Here is a 22,342-nt window from a genome sequence, read left to right as displayed (position 1 = left end):
CCTCCTTCCCAGCTCATCTCCTTCCTTTTTTGTTTAGTGCAACCCACAGCAGAGTTCAAATCCACACGTCTGGACCGGACGTGTCTGAGTCCTTCAAAAGGAGAGGCAGCTGGCAGACTTTTGCAAACCTCCTTTAGGTACCAAATGAACAAGGAACAAATGGCATATTTAGTCTCTTGAAAGAAGCAAGCAGTATATGTAACTTAAAGGTGTCTGCAGAAGTTCTCAGTTAATTCCAAAGTCATCTTCGACATTTTAAAACATATGTATTTTCAACAAGGGGGCAAATATTTTATAAATACATTTTGGGGAATAGAGAAGTTTTTAGTCTCCCAAACTGCAGATTTATAATGAATTTATTGATGTTTTCCATTAGACTGAAGTTTGGTTTGCGGTATAAAAAGTGAATAGATTAAAGTGAACAAATACAAAATCCCTTTTATTTTGCTTATTTGAAAAAAATCACCCCAGGTTTATTTCTGGTACACTTAATTCATTCAAAGCTGAACATTGCTAATACCTAAGTTATCGGAGTGTTATGTAATTATGTAGTATAAAATGCAGATACAAAGCAGCGCACAGAATGTGCTTTTAAAAAATTGTACTCCTAAAAATACTGACTACCCATACATACTGACAAGTAGCCGTGTTTAAAAATAAACTTTTGCCCAGGCTGGTGCCACGCTTCAGCGGTCTCCCCTGAGCACCCCAGTCCAAAGGAGGAGTATGGTTTCCAGACACAATGTAACCAATACTTTTACAGGAGATAAAGAGAAAGTCTTTGGTGTTCAAATAAGTATTATAAAAAGAGGAAATTCTCATCAAGTATATTTTTTCAGCTTGGCCTAATGCCAGCGAAGTCAGGAAACCGTAAAGACTGGACAAAACTAGCATGCGCTACCATCAAGGTCTCCTGAAGCCTTGCAGGTGAGAACAGAAATCGAGTTTCAGCCTCCACGTCTTCCACTCTGCTAATCTGTTAGATTATTCCTTGATGGGGATGTAACACTGGGTCCCTGTGAGTGGATAGGAAGAGAACAGGGGAAGGAGGGAGGAAAGAATGAATGGAGGCTTTTGGGTGGGTGGGGGGGTGCGGAAAGAGGGTGATTCGGGAACTGGGAGGAGAATTGAAAAATCACACCTTTCAGTTCCCACGTTTCTTCTTTTGTTCAGTATACAAGGAGAAACCATCCGGAAGGAAGAGAGATTATGACTATCTGTAAACTAACTGTTTGACAGAGACAGAAATGCTGATAATGAGTGGGTTGTGTCTGTAGTTCTTGGCTGTTCACATCAGCAAGGGATGAAGGAAAACAGAAACTCTTGATATGTTTGTCTGAAGAGGTAGTGGTGTGGCCACGGGCAGCAAGAGTTCAGCTCAAGTTCAGGGCAGATGCTGCCAGGAGTTTACACGGCAGGAAAGTCAAATTGCTTCCGGATTCACCTCTTCCTCCTGGCTTCTCTTCCAGGATCATCAGGGTCAGGCGACACTGTGGCACAGGGTGACGATGTCCGTGGGGAAACAGGCTTTGAGCAGGATGCCCCGCTCCCGGTTACAGTCCAGCTCCTGGATGAAGCCGTACCAATAGATGACCAAGCCCGGTCCGAATCTGCAAAAACACGGCAAGACAGCATGTGTGTATTGTATCGATGTCATTCTAGAGAAAGGTCATCTCGGAAGCATTGCTAAGACGATTCAGTGACATTACTGTGCAAAGCTTTTGTTTTGGTTGCTACAGTTGGGTCGGAGGGCTGAACTTTCAGGAATGAGCTTAGTCAGTAGAAGTACCACTGCTGTCATGGACAGACTTGGGACCTTTCAAGGAACTTGAAGTATCTCAAATGCACGCACGGCCCTAATTACCTTCCAGTAAGGTGTTCTGAAGTCGGGCTGATGTGAGTACCTAAGTGATGATGGAGAACATCCCCACTGATGAGCTGGGGAGCACCAGATTTGGTGCCACCTTACCCTACTTGTCTGTTTCCAACTAAGGGGGAAAATAAAAGAGTGAAGAATAAGGTAAAAAGCAGCACAGCTCAAGGCCATCTTCTGGCTAGCGTATTCTATGCGCACACTCAAGGGCAGAGCTCCCTTTTGCCATCCATTCTTTCAGCTCTTCAAAAACAAACAAAGCCATATGGCAACAGGGAACCCTCAGCGAGACCTCATCCCTGACCCTTCATCTGTGCATACAACCTCTATATGTGTGAAATTGGGTTGTAGGTTCTTATCATGAAGATGATGGATTAGGTCGTGTGGACTTGTGAAGACGTATAGACAGACGCTGGCTTAAAACCCCCATCTTTCTCAATTGTGCCTCCAAATTATCTCCAAATTGGTTAGCAGCAGACTCAGGAAGTAGCCCTGCAGACGACTTCACCCATCAGGAAGTTGAGACCTCTAGGCTGGGTTCATAAAGATGTAATCACTATCCATCACCGTGCACACGGAGAGGTTTTGCACTTCAGTTTCACGTTTTTCCTACTGAGAGTACTTAATTAAAGGGCAGCACTACTTTGGGTGTCATGTTGCAGGAATTTTGCAGTGAAATCATAAATTATGAATGTTGGGTTAGTAAAAGGATGTCTAAAAACAGAACTGCTTTCTGTATTCTGACATTATGGCAGGCTGAGCCACGTTAGGCCAAAAAGCTTTTTCCTTCACTGATTTATTACATGCTGTAGTATACTTGCCAAAACTAATAGTACAGTATGGGCTGCAAGATACTGTATGCACAGGAACAAGTTCAGTGGGGTGTCATGGAACGGTTTATTTGGGGATTCACATCCGTAGGGTAGCCGAGTCAGAGGCAAGGTTAATTCAGACTTTGGGACAGAATCAGGAGATGGTGGCCCATCTACAAAGGAGAGGCTCTGGGGGACCCAGGAGCTGTGTACAGTGAGGTGGCCTTGGAGCAGTAGACTCAACGAGATTTCCCTGTGTGCGGGGCTGCCCGCAGACGAGCCTGGTGAGCCCTGGCTTCCATTTCAAAGAGGGTTTCTTAATAGCTTGCACTAACAATGGTCTGCATCTGGGACATCTACCATTTGGTACCTCTATTTTACAGAGAACTCTGATTAGTAGTAAATGATGTCTGATTTGTCCAAACAAGTCTGGCAAGGGCAGGAAGATCCGCAGTTCTGAGGACCGTGTCTGAGGAGCCTTGGAGTCTCCTGTCTATAAAAGCAGCCGAGTCACTGCCTCGACGGACCTAACACTGAGCTCAAGACATTTCTCCATTGGGTTACGCAGCCATCTGGGAGACCATGATGTTCTTTGGAAAGGCACTAATATTTTTACAAAGGGAGGAAAAAAATGTGATCTAACCAGTCATGGAAAAGAACAAAAGAATATATGGGGGTCATAAACAACAAGCTCAGTATTTTAAAGATTTAATAAAACCAAAACACATATCACCAGTGCCGAGAGAGTAGGAGCGGCAAGCACTTTCCCTGAACAGTTAAATCATGAGCCAAAGGACACGAAGCATGACAGCTCTTTGCAAAAATGGCATTTTCCAGGCAGGAAAGCCAGGCTGGGGAACACCTCAATGCCCAAGAAAATGGACTGGTTTCACTTACGAGGCAACAGATGAACTCTGCAACTTGAAAAGGTTTCACGAGGCTGTGAATGTGAACATTTCGTTGTAGTGGTTCACTGCTAGGACTCCCTGAAGGTAGGATCACAGATCTCTGAATGATTTTCAGTATATAGTAGTGACATATCGTAAGGCTCTACCATCTAAGTCTGTTTCTTCCTTGGCTTGTGGATGGAACAATATTAACTCGGAACTACTAGCCCCTCCCGTGGCTCAGAAGCTCTAACAATATGCACTTAATTAAAAAACAAGGCAACACAACTTGTCCTTGTAAATGGCAACTGGTAGGAAAAGGTTTTCCAATTCTGTGTTCTTTGAAGGACAGAAGTAATAGGGACTCACAGGGTGACAAATTTGGAAATTTCATGATCGAACAAGGTCTGGCTGTGTTCCTGATACCTACTTGACTGTATCTCTGAGCTTTCTCCCACAATTCAGGATCCAGAGATTATCAAATGGCTGGCAAGATAACCTTCTAGCAACGTATCTGTTTATGAAGAGGCTGACCAAATTAAGCGACTTCGTAGAATCAATACCTTGGTTATCTGAACCAACAGAAGGGAACATTTTGGTTGATAATTAAAAAAAAAAAAAAAACTAACTCTAGCATTTCCTTTTGAAAAGGTGTAAACCAGGAAGAAAACAGGACCCAGGAAATTTTTAGGTAGGTCAAGTATACATGCTTGTGGGTTGAGTGATTTCACCTCTTTGATGCCTGTTCCCATTAATTGGGGCACTACTGTACAAGAATGAGATCACTGAGAAGGCAAACATAACCTTGTGGCCAGTACAAATCAAAGAGACTGTTAACTGCATTGAAAAGGAACGGGAGTCAGTGGGTGTGAGGGAATGAGCAAAGCAGAAGGTTGGTCTGCTGCTGGGTTTGCAGTTCTTCCTACAAGCCGGACACACTCAGGAATGGGATGTATACGGATTATCTGAATGGATTCTGTAAACACATTTCAAGGTTGACTATAATTTTAAGGTTACTATATCTGTGATCAAGTAAGAAGATCAAAGGCTCCATCCAAATGGATTTTAAAGACTCCCGGGGAGCAGAAAGAGAATGTGAGGGAGTCCTTTTGCTTGCAAATGAAATACCACCAAATGTGCAAAAACAACAAATACCTCCGGGGTGTGGGGGGGGGGGCGGGAGAAAAGGGACGTGGAAGTTAAGAGAGCCAGGACAGACCTGGAGGGTGTGTATGAAAGAGGAAGTTCCCCGTAAGTAACAAGAGCCTTACAAACGGGTGTGGAAGGGGTCTCTCTGGTGTCCTCTCATTTTAGAGTATTTAGAGAAGTTAAATGGGAGACTATGGAATGAAAGCTGGATACCCTTGTGTGGTTGTGTGCACATCTGTACCCCAGAGATTATCTCTGCTAGATTCTTGATGCTGCCGAGGGTGAAGACCATGTTTCATTTACACACGTGTTCCCCAGGCCTAGCATGGTGCCTGGCTGGTATCAGCTCCTCTCAAGGGCAGGAACAGAGATAACGATAGGAAAAGACAGCTCTCTGGGGCTCGCTGAATCACTGGCCGACCAGCGGTAGCAAGCTTGCTGGCAAGATTCATCCACTGCCATGGCCTGGCCTTTTTACTAGGGACCATGATGAGCCCACGGATGGAAAATTTACAGATTTGTAATGTAAATTACAAATGTAAATGTAATGTAAATTACAAATGGCAATGATGGCAACAGTTACAACGTTGCCTAATACCACTTCCGTGGCACTTACTCCGTGCCAGACACTGTTCTAAGCACTTCACACGCATCCAGCCATTTATTTCTCAGCGCCACTCCACGAGGTAGGTGCCATTAATGTCCCCATTCTGCAGATGAAGAAACTGAGGCACAGAACAATTAAGCAGCTGGCCAAAGGGCTCATGGTAAAAAGTGGAAGAACCAGTTTTGGAAACTCTGGCAGTCTGGTTGCAGGGTCTGTGACTGTCTCACTGTAAAGTAGCAATTGACAGGGGACATCCTATTAGACCTTGACCCAAAAAGAGAGGAAGTGCCTTCTGCAGCAGTGAGACCATGTCTCGAGGGTTGTGCAGGTTTCCGGTGTCACGTTTTTAAGAGGAAGATCTCTGGACTGGAATTGATCGAGAGGAGAATGCTAGGATATTTGAGGAACTGTTAGAATAACAGAGCATGTGTGACCTAGAAATAAGCACGTAGGGTGTTAACATGCTCATTTACCAGCCTCTGATTTTTAGGGCACTCCTGGGGAGAAGGGATTAGATTCATGCTGTAGCTCTCAGTCAGACTTAGGGTAATGTCTCTGAGTTACCCAGAACTGTATATTAATTCAACTTGAAGAACAATTTTTCTACCAAAGTAGCTTTTGAGAACACAGAGTAAGCTGCCTTACAAATTAGTGACATTTCTGTGACTGGATCTATTAAATTGAGGCTGGGCTTTCATCAATTCTTTAAAAAAATGGAGCCAACCCATAAGTTTTGTTTTGTTTTATTTTGCTTTTTAATATGAAATCCTGCGTACTCAGCGTCTTTTGAGAAATTAGTTGATCTGGCAACAATCAGCTGGAGCTAAGCAACAGTTGCCCCCTTCAGACAAGACATATGTTTCAGGTTTGGTGTGGTCCCCACCATTCTCTGGTACTCCCTGAGGTCGAGGCTCAATACCAGGTGCCATCTACCTTTGTGTGGGTGCCACAGACCGTCCTTGCAGAGACCCATTTCTCCATACTCCCACCTCTGTCAAATTTGGGAAAGCAAAAGAGAATGGCAGAGGGTTTTGTGTTTCAAGAAAAAAAATCAAAGAAGCCACATTTCTTTTGCTCTGCCTTCTCTGCCTGCTTAATGTGGTCTACCTGTCCCAACCGACATTTGAATTCTTGACCCCAGCCCTGAGATCTCAGAGGTTCCCAAACTTGGGCCAGAGCCTCTTGAGATAATAGAGCCTTATGCACGCCAAGCACTATCCTCAGACAGAAAAAATAAAGATGTCTTATTATAAACATGCAGATAAAATAGGATTCACAGTAGTTTTCTGTCATTATGGATTGTCTAAGTAGGTGGGATCTAAAAGCACAGCCATAATCACATGGGGGATAGCAAAACTTGCTTAAGGATTTCCACATTTGGCAAGATGGGGAGACGTTGTTCTAATCTGGCCAGAACTTCTATGGGTGGATGTTACATACAGGTGGAATGCTGTGTCTATGAAATGGGTAATTGTAAGGCATATTAAAGACTTGTGAAAATACCTAGCAAATTTGTAACTAACCTGTCCTTTACACAGAAGGTTCACTTTTTTTTTTTTTTTCAAAGATTTTATTTATTTGACAGACAGAGATCACAAGTAGGCAGAGAGGAAGGCAGAGAGGGAGAGAGGAGGAAGCAGGCTCACTGCTGAGCAGAGAGCCCGATGCGAGGCTAGATCTCAGCACCCTGAGATTGTGACCCGAGCTGAAGGCAGAGGCTTTAACCCACTGAGCCACCCAGGTGCCCCAAGGTTCAACTTTATAGTAAAAAATGAGCTAGAGAAAAAGGCTCCTAGGTATGGCATCAGATCCCATATAGAACTCACTCTACAGACAGCAGTCTTTACATATAGGAAAAGAGGTTCACAAGAGAAGCATCAGACTAAATTGGGCCACAACAGAAATGAAGAAAGGCCCACAGCAGTGGCAGATCTGGAGTGCTGAGCTGCAGCTAAGAGATGCAGACTGATTCTATGGTCAGCTGTCTTCCCAGCTGACCTCAACAATCCCTGCCTCTTGGGATTCAGGCCCTCGTATACTCTCCCCCTGAACGCTGGCTGGATCTAGTGACTTGCTTCTAACAAGGAATAGAGCAAAAGCGATGGGATGTCACTTCTGTGATTAGGTTACAAGAGTCAAACTTCTATCTTGCTACCAGACACTTTCTCTTGCCTTCTCGACTTGTGTACTTTGATGAAGCAAACGGCCATTTGGGAGAGGCCTGAGTGGCAGGGAAGCGAGGGTGGCCTGTGGCCCACAATCAGACAGGAATGGAGCCCTCGGCGCAATAGCACCCAAGAGCTGAATCCTGCCAATGACCCCTGAGTTTGCAAGTGTTTCTTTCCTCAAACCTTCAGAGGAGACCACACTCCCTGGACCAGTGTCTTGAATGTGGCCCGTGACAGAGAAGAAAGAAGAGAACCCAGTTAGGCTAGGCCTGTTCTCCTGAATCACAGAAAAAAGTGGGGTAACAAACGTGTGTTACTTTAATTAGCTCTAGAGCAACAACACACACGCTGGACTTGAGTAATCAAAGACCATTCTTCGCATATGCAGTATGGAAAGGCCTAGTGGCTTTTGATTCCAGTTACATTTTAAATCCAGAATCTACAGCAGGAGTTACCAGAGGAGATTATCCGCAAGTAGCCACTCTTCATCAAGGCTAATCAGTTATAAAACAACGCTGTACTTTGACCCTAATGGAGCTCCCCGGCTCCTAACTTGGACTGTATGCCAACACCTCTGCCTGCTGCATATCTAGGACACTGGGGTTACCCAAGGATGGAGAGAAGTCATATATAAAATGAAGGATTCTGGATATTCTGGATGTTTCCTCCAGGGCTGTGGTTTCGGTGCTGCTTGGTTATTGGGCTTCCGAGGCTGCAAGGATGAGACGGAGACAGGGTGTGAGAGGGCGGGTGATGGGCAGAACGCTTGCCAGTCAAGGTGAGGGACTTCTGACGAGGGAAGAGACGTTTAAAAACCTCCGGCTGTGGCCATCTGAGGCTGTTTGGTGTTGGGGAAATAGGCTCCATCAGTCACGGGTGCTGAGGAGAGACCAGGATAAGCAGATGGCTACGTTTTGTTAAGTTAAAAAGAGTGGGGCATTCTGTAATAGAGCCACTGCCACCAAGGATGTTCTACAAATGGGACTTCAGTGAGTAAATGCTTAGTTTTCCGGAAGAATTTAGCTATCCTCGGGCAGTCCCCTAGGATGTCAAAATATGGATGTTGGACAGAATTGGAGTTATGAATCATGTCTTTCGCTGCAGGATTTTCTGAGAAACTCAGAGGTATGGATAGAAAATCTGGGCCCCTAAATTCAGGAAAGATTTGCTTACTCTTGCTCAGCTATTAAAAAAAAAAAAAATACACTGCCTTTCCTTGCCACATCTCTATACTATTTTTTAAAAAGCAGACATTTCTTGGATGGTATTTTTACTTATGGAGAAAAGGGAAGAAGATTAAGTGTCTATCGTTAGCCTTTTCCTTTAGGCTTCTTCACAGAGTGCTGAAATGAAAGGTGTAGATGGAGGAAGTCAGGTTTCTAATCACTGTTAGAAACCATTTTTGCTAAATTAGCCCCAGTAACTCCCTGGTTGGTGTCCTTGACCGGACATTATAGTGTCTTTGTCTAAAAACACATATCAAGGAGGGCCTGGCTGGCCCAGTCGGTAGGGCACGTGACTCTGGATGTCATGGTTGTAAGTTCAAGCCCCAGGTTGGATGCGGAGATTACTTAAAAATAAAATCTTAGAAGAAATACACATATAAAATGATATGATTCCAATAACCAACGCTAAAGAGGTAACATCACCACCACACTTAGCACACGACAGGCAGTGTCGCAAGGCCTTTTCCATGTACAGATCTGATACTCACAAGCAACCTAGGAGTGTCCCCATTTCACAGAGGAGAAGAAACAGGAGGCAAAAAAGGGGAGGCTTTGAACTCCAGCAATCTGGCTCTCTGGCTTGTACTTGTAACTACTACACTATACGGTCTCTCACTGTGCCTTATATTTACACAGCAATTTCTAACAGTCATTCAATTGTGGAAAAATATTTACAGCCCCTGGAAAAGAGAGCCAGGCAGGGGCCCGGAAGGCAGGCGACTCATCAAAAGCCCAGCATAGGAGTGGAGATTCACCTGTCTACAAGGAATAATTCTTCAAGTGTGAAGTCAATAGTTTCACACGAAAAAGTTTATCTAGCTACTCGTTTCGATTTAAGTGTCACAGTGTTTAGGCAGTATATGGAAAAGCGACTTACAATTCAGGTAAATTAAAATGATTACATTTGAGGGAGCCTATTGAAAGCATCTGACAATCAGTAAAGTAAACGAGGGAATGAGAATTACTGAATCACTGCATAAAGTTCAGAGGAGAGAGAGGTCTCCCTGCTGTGAAGGGATTCAGAAGTTATGGGGCGGAATCTAAACATGAGGAAAGAGGAGTAAATCCAGAACACTGCCTCAGCCTGTTCACCTAAATGGAAATAAACAGCTGGAATAAGTTATGAGGAAAACTGAGGAAAGCAACGGGTCTAAGTGAGCGTATCAGCTGGAGATTTGTTTTTCCAGAAAAGGAGGTTCAGACTTCCAAGGAGGGTTGTGCAATGAACCCCAAAGGCCCATTTTTGCTCCTAAAATATCTTGAGTATAGCGATGTAGCTTATGATTGTTATGTTTGCCCAGAGCCCAAGTTCTAAGAGAAAAATCACATCTCTCAAAAAAAAAAAAAAACCAATAATCATGCTATGCTTGTTACCACTTTCAGTAATAGGAAATGGAAGTGGTGGGATTCATGTATTCCAGAATCTGCCTCTCTACTACATAGAATACGGGAAACTCATGAGGTTGATCTAATACTTCCCTTTGCAATGAGCTAAATCACCATGACTACATAAAAAAGGACTTTCGATGCACTAGGGGTCCACAGTATAAGTCTGGATCGACACAAGAAACAGTTTTCAAGTGAAGGATAACAAGAGGACTATGCAAGGATTTGATGAGTTTAGTCAAGTCTCTTGTCCATGAGGGCCTTCAAACAAAAATAAAAACTGTGTTGATTCAAATCTTGGTTTCTGAAACAAATCTTTTATTTAAATTCACAGGTAAATTAAAAAAAAAAATCCTTCTCCAGAAGAAGAACAGCCCAGAATATATATTCTAAGTTTTTTCTCTTTCTCCTTTTGAGTTGCTATGTGGGCTCTGCACTATCTTCTGAGGATGTGTGCAGACATGTGGCTGTTGGAAGTCAATGGTTTCACCATCAAAAAGACTTGCATGTGGTTTTCATGAAGAATGCATTCTCAAACACAGAGTTCAGGACGGCCGAGAAATAGAAAACATCTTGTAATTGTTTTAAAATAAACTCTCCCACTGTTTATTTCATTTTAATCTGCATGTCGTAGATTGGTTATGTACTTGTTAATCACTGTTGTATGTATCTCAGACAGAGTTGTAAATAACTTCTCAGTCCAACTGAAATATGCTTGCACATGTTTATATGCAAGATGTGTATGTAAATACGTGTACAATAATAACAGATTAGTGACCAGGTAATACAGCATTGTAAGGTTCTGGCACTACGGTCAATTTAATATACAATGCAAATATTCTTTTTCTGCAGTTTCTAGAGGTGAAATAAAAATATTAACTTGCTTGTTTTATTTACGTTCTTGTTTGGTAAGTCTGGGTTTGCAAAAATGAAATGACTAAAGGGAGAGAACCCTAGTTACAAATATTCTCCCTCCATTCATAGTGCTGTTATTAAAAATAAAACTCTAGCTCTTTGTAACAGCGGCTCACTAGAATTTTGAAAATAAAAAAGGAAAGCTATAAGTACTCATTTCACGTCAGGTCTTTATGCCACACAGAAAATAAACAGAAAATACCTTATTTTGAAGAAAACTTAAAATGTATATAAATATACAACCACAACCACCTGAAATTCTCCTTGATGTTTATATAACTTGGCATTTTCACGTCGACATTAAATTGCCTGGAAAAGTGCTTAATTTCCACTCCACTTTGTCCTGTGTTGGATATGCTTAGATGCCATACTTAACTGTCTCTGTGGCCTGTCGTGAATTTCCTCTCACAAGAGAAAAACAGAGATGAGTGGGATGGAAACCAATGGCAGAAGCTCGCTTGTCTTTCATCTCCAGTCTTTAATATGGGTTTCCTTAGAGAAATGCTTATTCCTGGGACTGGGTCAGCCGTGCTGTATTTTATCTACCAAGAATTGAAATGTACATGTGCGTGCACGCACATGAATCTTTGTCCAAGCTTGCACGTGGCTTCACAGCAGAACAGGACAAGCTCATGTGGTCATGGCCAGTTCTGTCCCTGCCTCAGTTCTTTTGTCTATAAAATGGGTGTGATGCAGATCTTTGCAAATAGAAAATACAAGGGACCCAAAACACAACAAGGGGCTAGTTAGGAATTATCCCATCATCTTTATCCAAAATGTCTTCTGAAGGTAACCATTTTAAGCAGAATTTAGTCCCCATTTTCTGTGATGACACTATTATTGGGCACAAGGATTCTGGAAGATGTTTCTTCTGCATGTGGGTATTTCTAAAGTTTAAAAAGCACCAAACATGTGTCTCATGCAAGTTGCCTGTGATGCAGGATGTCAGTGGACTCGTTATTTCCTTCAAGGTGTTTAATAAATATTTTCAACTCAAAAAAACCCCACAGAACTACACACAAGCCTGCAAACCCATCCTGCACAGAGCACAAGTCACAAAAACCTCCCCCATCTCCTTAAATAGCTTACAACTTCTTTCCATAATATGGGATCAAAATCTATTTACATTTTAGGTGTAAAATAGAAGTTATCAATTGAATACATAAAATATTAAAAGGTCCACAGCAAAAAGATTAAGTACAATGACACAATGGCACTCTAAAAGTCTTCCTAGACAAGGAGAGCTCAGGTAAGTTGCATTGATCCATAAAATGGCCCTTTTAATTTTCTCCATTATAGAGTCACCTTTTGGGGGGAGAAGGAAGAGTGTGATTAGAGGCCAGAGACACGTCAAGAAATGGTGGGATCAGATGCATATTGAGACTGTCTTGTTATGAAACTAGGGGATAAACTTAAGTCTGATAGACCTGGTTTCTGTTTCAAATGAGGATGTATGGAATGGATAGCATCTCCTCAAATGGGAAGAGAGAAATACCAAAGTCCTAAACCCTAAAAGTCACAAAGCACCCAAGGTCATGTTTACTTTGAAAGCATTTAAGTACTAGGAGCACTTCAGGGGGACCTTGGGTACAAATTATACCTATTAGAATTTATACCCCAGCCTTCTTCCAAAAGTTGGGGGTACTTTACAAAATTGGTTGTGTGAATTATTATGTTTTCTCAGTTATTTCCCCAGGGAAACATGCCAAAGGCAAACCCATCATTTCACCTGATTTAGTGTTTGAGGCCAGAGATTTTATAATTGATAGGATGACCATAATAATGGATAGTGATCATCATACAGGTAAAGCCTGGGCTGACTGGCACAAATGGCCCATTTCGATGTTTACCAGTTAAAGTCTACCCCTGACTTGCTCTAATAAATTTTGAGGTTATTTCTGAACTCTGCATTTCTAACTTTCTAAACACTAAATTTAGAAATGTGTTATAAAATAGAAAAGGTTTTCTTATTAAATATTGCCTACTCCAAATAGGTTTTGTCACACAGTCTTTATTAGGTAGAGGGGAATGGGGTCTCTCTTTTCTTGGCTCAGGTCTCAAAAGATTACAGGGTAACCCAGAGTTCAGGCAGACGTTTATCTCAAGGCACAAAGAGATTTATGCGTTCTGGATATATAAAAGTCTGCTTAAAATAAAAAATTATTGGAATTTTCATCCTTGGCAAAGTCAAATAACTAAAGGATTAAGGCTGATACACGTTGCCCTATAAATCTATCATTAACCAAATGTGACACAATGCTTCAGGTATGTCAAATCCCAACTTGCTCTAAATGGGTAGTTAAAATTTTCTCTCACAATAAATATTTCACGATAAGAAAAAGCTTGTCAGCTAACTAACACAATCCTCAAAAGCAAAACTCCAAATTTTTACAGATCCATGAAGGCAGGTAAAGGCTGGATTGCGGGGAGGTGGGGGAGTAGAAGTTGGAACCATCCAGGTCCTTAGCAAAAAAAAAAAAAGAAAAGAAAAGGCCAGGTAATAGGAAACAAAACAGGACTCTTGGGGGGAAAAATAAAATATATGGATAATCCGGTCTTGCAGGTATCAAACACTTCCAGAATATGTAAACTCTACAGGGTAGCTTGTGTATCAGGAGCCCACAGGGGTCAGCCAGTAAATACTGGCTGAGTAGATACCAGAATGCATGGATGAACACTGTGTAGAGCTCCTGTCCCGGGAGATGCTAGGAGTGATAACATGCAATTGGAGACAAAAAAAGGAAATTTTTAGAGAGAAGATGAGCCTTAAGATTATGCCCACTTGTGTACTCTGAAGAGCTAGTCCCAGAGGTTCCGCTCTTCAGGATCTAGGTTTTTTCCAGCTTGTTAGTGGGAAGAGAGGATGCTGTGGTTTAAAATCTGGTGGGATGTGTGAGTACTGCTCCCTGGAAGGGACACCCCTGGTATTTGTGGTCCTGAAGGGAGGTGGGCGGGAATTGGCTGCTGAGGAGAAAAACTAAACATCCAGGAGCCAATTGCTGCCCACGGGTGGCTCTCCAAGTCCTTTAAATACAATCAATTTAGGTAGGCTTTTGTTTACTGTAGCTTTTATCTAGAAGATAAGGTTGTAAAAACGTCAATCACAGTGAAGTACTACCTCTCCTGGGCGGTATCTCAGCCGGCTCATCTGTTTTACTTCTTCCTCCCTTTCCAAATACCTCAAGGTGTTTAAGATGAGTGAGAAGATATCCAACTATTAAAGTGAACTGTATTTGTGTATGACACATGGATTTGCACTCGGTCAACCGCAAATACCATCCCTGCGGTGCCCCTGTTCCCAAGTTCAACAGGAGGGCCCCCGCCTGTGTTCCCCTCACGGCTTTACTCTGCCACACAAAAGCTCTACAGAATGAGCTTTGTGCCCTCTCCAACAGAGCACCTTTAAGAAAAGGAGAGTCTGAGGGCACTATATTGGGGTAAGGCTTTTCATTTATTTATGCCCAGCCTCTGGACAAAAGAGGCATGGGACGATAAAATAATGAAACAAATAGAAAGTGGGGCTCAGGGAAGTTCAGAGACCATATGTCCTTACTTTATTGTTAAATTGAACCTCGGAGGTCAAATAGATAGTTAGGAAATTTTAAATGTAAGCCCATAAAGATCCTACCTGATTTTGTGTATAAAGGCATGATGTAGTTCATGGATCCCTAACTCGAGGCTCTGAGCCAGGACAGCTTCTGAGTGAGGAGGGAAACTCAGAGTGAAAAGGCCCCCTGGGCCAGCTCCAGAAGAAGGGCAGTGAGGCGGACAGGATAGCTGCGAGCAGGCAGACCCATGGGAGGGAGGGAAGTTGGGAATCACTTGAAACAGACTTAATGCTGGAGAGGGCTGGCGGGCCCTCCTGGGTAGGTTAGGGTCGAGTTGAGGGTTTGCATGGTGGAAGATATCTTATCTGTCATTCTTTGGGTTTTGAGTCATTCCCCAGGTCCGGGCTTCATGAGTAATTTTTCTATTTGATCTCCTTCTGAATACAACTTGAGTAAGGCATTCTAGTGCACGTAATGCCCTGTTGTTAACCCCATTTCTGACTCAGGTCCCTTAGATTCAAAGAATGCTTGATGGACCCATATGGTAGAAGTAGCCCCCATCTTTAGAAGTGGTAGGAGAGACAGACCATTACTTCCCAGAGTGAAATAATACCACCGACAGTCCTGTTGAGAATTGCCAGAACCGCAATCCTGACAGCAGCTACTGAGCCATCACTACAGGCCAACCACTCCTCAGCTCTTCGGAGGCGTGGTCTCATTTAAAACAAAAGCTATGAATGGCTAATAGGAGTGCTTCTATTTTCGTGTTGAGAAAACGATTACAGAGCTCTGCTCAAGGGACCCTGGTGACCAGGAAGAACACGGATACTGAGTGCTTTCTCCTGCCTAACACTGTGCGGGCCACTTCCTACACACCATTTAATACCTGCAATGGGCCCATGAGGTCGGAAGTTCTAACAGGGCCATTTTGGAAAACAAAACACAAATGCAGAGAGGTCAAGTTCTTTATCACACAAGGAGATAAAGCTCCAAGGTGGCCAAGGCACCAACCCAGATCTGTCCCCTGTCACGCTCCCTCTCTGAACAGCTACCTTACGTGGTCCTGAGCTTGGGAGTCCCCGTTAGTGTCTAGTTTCAATACAAACCCTTTACTTTGGGATTCTTCCATGGGCAATAAGTCCTCCCTCTCCTATAAAATATGGAGGCTGAAGACCGTCATCTTCACATACCTCCCGTTTTTAACTTCTGTGTCTTAACTTGTCTATCCAGAAAGCAGGCCTCATAGCATTTGCACCCTGGAGTCAAGGTGGATTGGAGAATCAATAAGCTTCATAACACTTCAACTTGTGTATATTCATTATTGCCCCATTACAAAAATTCTACCCCAGAGTAGAATCTGATAAAGAAACTTCCGCAACCTTTACTCCCCCCTTCCCAGTCCATGAATGTGTAGATTTATCTCAGGAGGACTGGGAATAAATCCACTAACAAGAAGAAAACTGGACAGCCAAGTACTCATCAAGGCAGGGCTCGGAAGTCCTTTACCTAGGCTTAACCCAGGGAGAAAAAGTCAAGGTGAGGAACCAAGGGAGAGGGAGTGTGAGTAAGGGAGAGTTGAACAGCAACCACCTTTATAATTCAACTAGATGCTTCTCTGAGCCCTAAGGCAGGAAAGGTCACTTCACAGTCATTCCTGCCTTTAAAAAGAAAGGCCCATCAGCATCATGTGACCAGGAAAAACTACTTCAAAAGAGACAGGAGAGAAAACCTGAGTGATGTCAGTGATCTAAGTTTTATTTAAATAGAGGCTCCTGTTCTTCATGACAGGACACCCCTGTGCCTGTTTCCATATTTAGGTCCCGGGTTGCATGACAGAGGGGGGCTGCACACACCAATTTCAGGGCAAGGTTGTGAAGCTTCATTGTACTTATCCTAAACTATTTCCTGTCAGACCAAGGGCCTTGTGAAAACTCTCATAGTTCATCTCTGTAACAAATGGTTTTATTATCTAAAAAAATGAGAACCATGAACGAACCATGTTGATCATCTTAATCTAATACTTAAAGACTCAGGAAACTTCTCACTCAGGAAACAATCAGGAACTCAGATTGTCCTGACAAAAGTAACACAAAGAGACTTTCGGGACCCCATGGCTGGCCCTTAGAACAGATGGGGACCACATAATGGGTCTTCAGGAAGCTCAGCAGCGAGCAGTATTTTCTAAAGGTGGCCAATCTCTGTTTTCTTGTGATTGAAAAGCTGCTTATTGGATAATTGTAGGAAAGCAATATTAGACCAAGGGTAGGTTTTTTTTTTTTTGGAAACAGGTGAAGGACCATGTGAGTGTGGCAAACTACACGGTGGGATCCCAAGGCCAGGTCACACTTTAGTGAACTCTGGTTCTAAAGACCACATAGGAGCACCTCGGAGCACCCGCAGACCCAGACTATCCTGTCTGGTGTTCCAGGCCCTGTGCAAGGCTGACCTCCCTTTTGTCCTCACTGCATGACAGAGGCAATATCACCTGCTGCCTTCCTGAAAATGCTGCCAGGTTCCAGGGGAGCCACAAGGACAAGAACACCACCCTTGTCTTCCAGGTGCTCTCAGCCATAAGGGAGACTGGCGGGTTAAAAGGTAGCATGAGGAGACCAAGGTTGTAAGAGAACAGGGCAGACGGCAGATGGTAGTCCGAAGAAGGCCAGGGAAGGCCGGGAGCAGAGATGAGGCGACCTTGGGAGAAAGTCTTGAAAATCAAGGTTCACTAAGTAAGGGAAGAGGCTTCCAGGAGAGAGACAGGCATTTGCAGACAGAGAGATGAAAAAAGGCATGGAGGTGTTTGAGGCAGTGTGGAAGAGGTCTGGAAAAAACAAGACCGTGGGCTTGGCAGAAGACAGGGCTGGAGAACTTGGGTGGGAGTGGGGCTGCTGAGGGCCAGAGGGGCACTGTCCAGCTGACTGAAGCATTTTGAGGGCTGAGGGTATGGTAGGCACGAGTGGAGAGGGCACCTCTTCCCACGGATCCCACCACACTGCAGACACATCAGCCCTTTGCCCCAGGGGGATCCTCTTTCATGAAACCCAAGGCTATGTTTCTGTGTGGAATTTCTGAGCTAAATATTTACTTTTGCAGGGCCAGGGTATCTACTATAGCTCACTTATTTGGGGGGGTAAACACATTAAAGAAAAGTATACATTAAAACAAATCTTTCCCCTTCCACCCACATTTCCAGTCCACACAGAGAAAAGGCTGCCATTCAAAAAATACCACAAAACTATCCCGAGGGCTCAACTTTCTGGAGTCCTTGGGACGAAGTCTGTAGTATGTAAACAGCCACAGCCTTGCTCCGCGGGGTTCCTCCAGTTTGTATTCTTTGAGAATTCTGCCTGCATGAGGCCAGCAGCTCACAGTTTCCTTAGTGGCTTACGCAGCAACCTTACCCTACTTAATAGGAGTCATTGGTGAAATTTTTTGGAGATAAGGGCTTCCAGGAGTGAGTTCCCTTCTGGTTGTTTTTTGATTAAAAGCAAGACAAGGCAGAGCTACTCCAAACCCGTAGCTTTACTTTGCAGACTCTGTCGGCTCCAAGTTGGCCCCACGTAGGCCACTGGGGCCGGGCCTGTGGTCTGATTCCATCGAGCTGAAAGCAATCTGTCAGTGGGGAGAGGAGTTACGGAGGTTATTTTAAACATTTAGTTAAGCTTGTGATGGTCTTCTTTGAGAGGCATTCCTGGATGCAAACTGCCTCATCCTGGGTGACATAAGCTATTGAAGGAGGTTAGACGGAGGTCCCTGCAGTCAGAGAGCTGGTCCACCCATGTTGACATTAGCTGATTAATAGGTGTTTATTTTTAGGGCTTGAACTAACAGGCCACACTAAGGCCAATGCAAGGCAACATTTGAAGTAATCTGTGAGTGCCCCACACTTGCAAAAGACCTTACTTTTCTGGGCAGTTGTTGTAGCTAAGAAGTCCTGGCCAGACTAGCAAAATTTAATGCCAATGACAGTGAAAGCCCTACTCTTCATTATACAAGAGGGCTACTGCAAAAATAGATTCTTATCACTATTTAAAGAAACCAAAAATAGATTCTTATCACTATTTAAAGAAACCAAAAATAGATTCTTATCACTATTTAAAGAAACATTTGGGGAAGGAGAAAGAAAAAAAAATGACCAACTAATTGTGGCAAACTCTCATTCAATATTGGATACTAAATAACAAATCCCTAGTATTAGGTTCAATGCCTTCTATAAATAGTAACTAGGCTTGCTATTATTTTAATGTTTTAATGTAGGGTCCATGCCCAGTGTGGAACACAGTACTGGGTTTGAACTCGTGACCCTGAGATCAAGACCTGAGCTGAGATCAAGGGTTGGAGGCTTAACGGACTGAGACTCCCCAGGCACCGTAGGCTTGCTATTTCTTTTTTTAATGAGATATTTAGAACTACAAATATAGGCTATAAACACTGTAAAACATTTGGATTTATACAACTTACTTTGATTTATGGGGCTTACGATTCTATGGGATCCAGAAAGCAAAATGGCCAAGTGAACAGGTCTCTCATCGCCAAACACTAAATTTAAGAGACGTTACAGTTACGTATTTATATGTCATGTTTCACTTCCAGAGACACAATGTTGCATGAAAGCAGTACCTTGTCTGCTTTCGCATTACCTGGCATTTAGCAGTGTATGGCACGTAGTGGACATTGAATAAATGTTTGTTGAATAAATGAATGGCAGGCAGAAGAGTTATGTGGAGTATCTCTGCACAGCTATTTCCCTGAGGTCTGGTCTAGGTCTTGAACCTAATGGCATACACAGTATGGGCTGAATGGTTTTAGAAATAGTGCTATTACTCGCTTTACTTAATCATTTGCCTTTGTTTACTTCGAGAGCTTCCCCAAGCTACCCCAGCAGGAGAGCCACTGGTTTATAACTGGCATGTTCAGAGGGAAGTTCAAGTCACTGCTTTTCACACTTACAGGTCTTCTCTCACAGAGTTTGCTGCAATAGTTTTACAAGAAAATGTGATTGGGACTTTTACCTTTTAAGTTTAAATTTATCATCTCAACCTCTGTGGCATATAAGATTAGAACAGCGGCATTCCTACCTTCCCTCTCAGGTTAACACACATCCACTTCTAACCAGATTGCTGAACGACAACAACCCTGGGTAAGACGTACTTAGAATTTAGCACTGAGAGAGCTCCCTGGCAACAGCCCCGATCCCCTGCCAAAGTCTGTGCTTGAGACTCAAGATCAAGGTGCTATTTTAGATTTCATAGACACTGACGATCTCAAGAGACCCAAAGTCCGGTCTGTAAAGTTGTTACGTCCACAATCAGTTCAGCTAGGCTCCTAACGGGGACACATATGGCAATTTACCAGCACGATTTCCACAGGGAAGGAACCCTTGTGCCTTCTGTCTATTTTCATGATCTATCCAACACAGATCAATCACCCTGAGCTACAGACACATTTATAATGCCATTTAGGCTTGTTTATGGACCAAGTGCAGGTTTGGCAGAAACAGACTATAGTCATATTTGAAAGAATTCTTTTATCTCCGCCAAGATTATGCACTGGGTAATCTGGACTGGATCTCTCTTTGGTAGGGCTGCGCCCCGGTGCCATATTTTGAAGACTCACTATAATGCCTTCAGATGGTCAGATGCTCTTAAGCTTTCTAGCACAGGATCAGACATTTAAGAAGATGGAAATAGTAATTTCCATGAAGAAGAAGGATATCATGTGTGGGGCATAATTTTAAGAAGAAGCCTTTTAGACTGATATTTAGACTCAGAGATGCTTAACAAAGGGTTGCCCTTTTACTGAAACTCAGGATGAATGCTGTTCATTCAGCAAATATAAAAATGTGTGCAATAGTGTAACAGCAGAAGTTCTCATTTTGTGTCTTCATTTTGTTTGTTGGACTATATACAGATTTAAAAACAAATCCATGAAAAACAAAAGTCACAGAAGATTTAGGGTATATATTTCCTCAACGCTCATCTCCTTTTTCAAAGTGCTTAGTATAGTTTGATGAAGTTTTATTTAAAATGCTTTGATAGCTTTATTTTAAAGGATTGAATAGAATTAGCTTAAGAAAACAGTTTACAATTTTGGAACCCTTCACCGTGTGTGTGTGTGTGTGTGTGTGTGTGTGTGTAAGGAAGAGAGGAGTTAAGTTTCTTCAGGCAACTATATATAAATTACCCAGAGTGAAATGATAGTAATTATCCAGGGAATTGAGGTACTAGGGACAGGCAGTACAAAAGATTTGGAACTTTTGCAGCCTCTTCTTTAAATTTTGGGAAACAAGGGAAAAGGCAGTGTTTTACTTTGCTAATCTGGGTAAGGCTGAAAGGAGAAATCCGGATTCAATGACCAAATTGTAAACGTACTTTTTGTTCCCCTACCCCCTCATGAGAAAATAGCACCAGCCATACATTTTATATGGATTACTTAAGAGGCTGAGGTATTTACGAAAGCTAAGCGAGTTCCAGAGACTTAGGGGCTAGAGTTAGGATTGAGGTTTGACTTCTTATCCAGGGAGGGCAGAGGGAGCTTAGAAAGTTCTGCTGTACCATTTTACCGTACAGTCCCTATTACACTGGTGACTTATCTCTTATAAAGAGATAAAAAGATTCAGTATTATTAGTGTGTTTAAATGTTACGAATTTGAATATATATTTTTTAATCTTTTTTTTAACATTTTATTTATTTATTTGACAGAGATCACAGGTAGGCAGAGAGGCAGACAGAGAGAGGGGCGGAAGCGGACTGCCTGCTGAGCAGAGACCCTGATGCCGGGCTCAGTCCCGGGGCCCTGAGATCATGACCTGAGCAGAAGGCAGAGGCTTAGCCCACTGAGCCACCCAGGCACCCCAAGGCTTATATTTAAATATAGAAAAAGATACTGTGTAAAAATGTCCACAGTAGTTATCTTTGGTCAGGAGGGTTATAGGTGATTTTTATATTCACTTATCCAGAGTTAAAATTTGTTTCAAACTACCTGAATGCACGAATCTTGGTGAACAATCAGTTTAGCTGTGCATGAGCGCAGAAACCAGAAGTAAAGTGCCCAAGACAAGCTGGACTGAGAAAAAGACAACAGCAGCTCACAAAGTTAACACCCAGTTTAGGTAGGGGTGTGTGGAAATGAACATGATCATGATTTAAGAGTATGATTATGTAACTTTTCTGGAGATAAGCTCTGTATCTGAAGACAGAAAACTGGCTAAGTTATGCTTTGTCTGGATGATGAAATATTAGGTAACCAAAAAATGACTCTTAAAATGGTGTTAGGGATATTGGGAAATATACATGCTATATTAAAGTCCAGGTTGAAAACAGTAGTTAGGAACCAGATGCAAAGCAAAATGACAGGCAGGTCACCAAACCAAAATATTGACAATTGTAATGGGGGCAGTAGTGATATTCTTTTTGCTTATCTGAAATAAACATGCACTATTCTTGTAATAAGAAAATAAAAGCTTAAAAATAAAAGTTGTTGTTTTAAAAAAAAAAATAAAATAAATGTTACGAATTTGATTTAATTGCTAAACGTTATTAAAATAAATTCAGGTTATAATTTTGTTGTGAAACTAATGGAGATATTTTACCTTTTGATGCCATAACCCCTGAGAGGGTAGTTCTCCTTTTGTGTCCACAAACCTTTAAATTCTGTACAATGGGATTTTTATCAGGCATCCCCAAACATCCAAAAGTAACATTAATTTGTATGTGTCAGGTTGGACTAATTAGAGTTTAAAAAAAATTTTTAAAAATCACGTCTGAGTTCAAA

The 22,342-nt window shown here is 42.6% G+C and overlaps 1 protein-coding gene across 3 annotated transcripts in view; it reads right to left on the bottom strand.

Moving 5' to 3' along the window:
* Window positions 1-338: 338 nt before the first annotated feature.
* Window positions 339-22,342, bottom strand: part of CDIN1 (CDAN1 interacting nuclease 1) — a 203,406-nt gene continuing 181,402 nt past the window's right edge. For 2 of the 3 annotated variants that reach the window (XM_059181112.1, XM_059181109.1), the window contains one exon: window positions 339-1,610. In XM_059181112.1, coding sequence (XP_059037095.1) covers window positions 1,481-1,610 — 130 coding nt within the window. In that variant the 3' untranslated portion in view covers window positions 339-1,480. Of the gene's footprint in view, window positions 1,611-8,103; window positions 8,209-22,342 lie in introns of all 3 variants that reach the window. The other variant, XM_059181110.1, reaches the window with a different exon arrangement.

Source organism: Mustela lutreola, chromosome 7 (genome assembly GCF_030435805.1).
Source record: "Mustela lutreola isolate mMusLut2 chromosome 7, mMusLut2.pri, whole genome shotgun sequence".
Lineage (NCBI taxonomy): Eukaryota > Metazoa > Chordata > Mammalia > Carnivora > Mustelidae > Mustela > Mustela lutreola.
Note: the sequence above shows the minus strand (reverse complement) of the source record. Positions and strands in the feature narration are given on the sequence as shown.